At 47.8% G+C, this 3,698-nt stretch overlaps 1 protein-coding gene across 1 annotated transcript; it reads right to left on the reverse strand.

Annotated features, from left to right (window-relative positions):
• Positions 1–1,945: 1,945 nt before the first annotated feature.
• Positions 1,946–3,368, reverse strand: LOC100350145 (olfactory receptor 10V1-like). The gene has a single exon (XM_002709006.4). It carries the CDS (start codon positions 3,091–3,093, stop codon positions 2,146–2,148), a length of 948 nt encoding a protein of 315 aa, XP_002709052.2. The 5' UTR covers positions 3,094–3,368; the 3' UTR covers positions 1,946–2,145.
• Positions 3,369–3,698: the final 330 nt, after the last annotated feature.

The raw sequence follows: 3,698 nt of genomic DNA on the forward strand, positions 1-3,698 counted from the left end.
CGCCGCAGCTCACTAGACTAATCCTCCGCCTTGCGGCGCCAGCACACAGGGTTCTAGTCCCAGTTGGTGTGCCGGATTCTGTCCCGGTTGCCCCTCTTCCAGGCCAGCTCTCTGCTGTGGCCAGGGAGTGCAGTGGAGGATGGCCCAAGTGCTTGGGCCCTGCACCCCATGGGAGACCAGGAGAAGTACCTGGCTCCTGCCATCGGCTCAGCGTGGTGCGCCGACCGCAGCGCAGTGCGCCGACCGCAGCACGCCGGCCGTGGCGGCCATTGAAGGGTGAACCAATGGCAAAGGAAGACCTTTCTCTCTGTGTCTCTCTCTCACTGTCCACTCTGCCTGTCGAAAGAAAGAAAGAAAGAAAGAAAGAAAGAAAGAAAGAAAGAAAGAAAGAAAGAAAGAAAGAAAGAAAGAGAAAATTAACCAACATACTGCTGAATCACCAATGGACCAAAGAAGAAACCATAAAGAAAATTGGAAAATATTTTGGCATGAACTAAAAGAAAATACACATCAAAAAATTATGACACTGTGTCGCTCCCCTGTTTGCGGAGGAACGACACCAGACCCTGAGCTGTTCTTTTTGCCCAGCTCTTCCAGGGTTAGCTGCCGGCCCCCCGACCTCCACGGAGGGGCAGCACCCCTGCTGCTTTCCCTGCTTCCACGGAGGAGTGGCACACTGCCGGCCGGCTCTCTCGAGGGCTCCTCAGATGTTCCTCAGATGTTCCTGGTGCATGTTGTCTCTCTCCTCCTTTATAGTCCTCTTCCACCAATCCATGCTCTGCTGCCCACACGCTGAGCACGCTGCTCTCCTCCAATCAGGAGCAGGATCAGCTCCTGCAGCTTATCAGTCAAACTGGTGAGGCAGCTGCATAGAAGTTGTTTACTCCTCCCCAGCACCATATTGTGGGAGAGCAGATGCATAGAATTAGTCCTAGTTCCAGTAATTTAGTCTAGTCTCAGTTGCTCCCCACAACACTGTGGCCAGTGCTATGGCACAGAGAGTTAAAACCCCAGCCTAGGGGCCAGCACTGTGGCACAGCAGGTTAATGCCCTGGCCTGAAGCGCCAGCATCCCATATGGGTGCCAGTTCTAGTCCCGGCTGCTCCACTTCCAATCCAGCTCTCTGCTGTGGCCTGGGAAAGCAGTAAAAGAAGGCCCAACTCCTTGGGCCCCTGCACCCACGTGGGAGACCCGGAAGAAGTTCCTGGCTCTTGGTTTCGGATCGGCACAGCTACAGCCATTGCGGCCATCTGGGGAGTGAACCATTGGACAGCAGACCTCTGTCTCTCTCTCTCTCTGCCTCTCCTCTCTCTGTGTAACTCTTTCAAATAAATAAATAAATCTTTATTTTTTTAATAAATAAATCTTACCAAAAAAAAAAAAAAAAAAAACCAGCCTGCAGTGCTGACATCCCATAGGCACTGGTTAAATCCTGGCTGCTTCTCTTCTGATCAAGCTCTCTGCTATGGCCTGAAAAAGTAGTAGAAGATGGCCCAAGTCCTTGGGATCCTGCACCCACATGGGGTCCCAGAAGAAGCTTCTGGCTCCTGGCTTCAGATCAGTTTAGCTATGGCCATTGCAATCATTTTGGGTGTGAACCAGCAGAATGGAAGTCCTCTCTCTCTCTTTCTCTCTCTGGTTTTACCTCTTTGTGTAACTCTGTCTCTCTTCAAAACAAAATTATATGATTTTGTGTGACACAAATCTCAGATGGAGGTTTATAACACTGAAGGCTTATATAGAAAATTCAAATCAAAAGCCTAATATGTGTTGAAAGCATTTAAAGGCAAATCAACCACGTATACAACATGGGGTAAAGATTATCAGCAAACTGCAGATGCTGAAGAACTAAATTAATAATACAAATAATATCGCAAATTTATGACACTCTGCCTGGAGTTAAAACCAATGTAGCTTGAATTGTACATGAATATAATGTCTTCGTTCAGTTTTTATCTGCATCCCTATTATTGTAACGATGTATATAATTATATATTGCATTGCTATTAAAATAAACTAATACAACCAAGAAGGCTAATAGTATAAAATCAATAACCTGATAGCCCACACCTTAACTTGGAAACAGCCTGCCCATGTGTCTCTGCCCAGCAGTGTAGTAGATGAGCGTCCACAAAATTACTGAGTTTAGAGCAGCAAGAACTTCATCGTTGCTCTCTTCAAAGCATCCTTAAGCTCTCTGTTCCTCACACTGTAGACCAAAGGGTTCAGCAATGGGGTAATGAATGTGTAGACCACAGACACTACCTGGCCCCTCTCAGGAGAGTAGCTGGAACTGGGGCACAAGTAGATGAGGCTTCCACATCCATACTGGAGAATGACCACAGTCAGGTGGGAGGAGCAAGTGGAGAAGGCCTTGCGCCTCCCCTCTGCAGAGCGGATCTTCAGGATGGCAGCCACGATGAAGACGTAGGACAGAGTGATGAGCAAGAAGGGGATGGTGAGGACGATGACGCTGACCACAAACAGAGTGGCCTCATGGACCCGCGTGTCCGCACAGGCCAGTCTCATGACAGGGAGGACATCACAGTAGAACAGGCTGATTTCCTTGCTGCTGCAGAAGGGGAGCTGGAAGATGAGCACAGTCAGCTGCATGGCCAAGACGAACCCCAGCAACAGAGACCCCAGAGCCAGCCGGACACACAGCCTCCAGCTCATGATGAGGCTATAATGCAAAGGGTGACAGATGGCCACAAACCGGTCATAGGCCATGACAGCCAGCAGAATGCAGTCAGCGCTGCCCAGGAAGATGAAGAAGAACATCTGGGCTCCACAGCCAGGCAGGGAGACCAGGGTGCTCTCTGCAGCCAGGATGCTGGCCAGAGTCAGGGGGGCAATGGTGGAAGAATAGAAGGTCTCCAGCGCCGCCAGGTTTGCCAGGAAGAAATACATGGGAGTGTGGAGACAACGACTGACCCAGATGGTGAGGAAAATGGACACGTTGCCACTGATGCTGACCAGGTACATAGCCAGGAAGGCCACAAAAATCAACAGCTGTACCTCAGGAAGTTTGGAGAAGGGGCGGAAGTGGAAGTGGATGGGTCCAGTGTGGTTGGTGTCCTCCGTGTGTTCCATGCATGAGGCCTGCTGATGGCACAGGTGCTGCCCCTGAGGGTAGACAAACAGCAGGAAGAGAGGCTGCTGCTGCTGCACGGTTATCAACTCCTGGCCTCACCCTTCCTTCATCTCCTTAGTATCTTTACCTCCAGTCTGAATTCAGCAACTCATTTCCACAACTACGTTTCTGTTCTGTCACCCAGAACATCATCATGAAAACATTTTTATTGTGTTTAAATATACAAAACACACTATCTTTGATTTTAACATTTCACTCAATGGCATTAACTACATTCTCAATGTGGTGGAACTGTTATCATCTCTACATTTCTTACTTTCATCAACAAAACTTTAGGAACCATGATATAACAATTCCCCATTATGCATTCCTCCCACCTCCTAACCACCTCTATTACACTTTGTTATTACCAATTTGCCTATCCTAGGTACCTCATATAAATGGAATCATACCTGTCCTTCTGTTACTGTCTTATTTCACTGAACATAATATTTTTGAAGGTTTGTCCATGTTGTAAAATACATCAAAATTGCATTAATTTTATCACTGAACAATCATCATATGTATGCATATATATATATAAAGATGCTGCATTTTGTTTATA

The sequence above is a fragment of the Oryctolagus cuniculus genome, chromosome 1 (assembly GCF_964237555.1).
Source record: "Oryctolagus cuniculus chromosome 1, mOryCun1.1, whole genome shotgun sequence".
NCBI lineage: Eukaryota > Metazoa > Chordata > Mammalia > Lagomorpha > Leporidae > Oryctolagus > Oryctolagus cuniculus.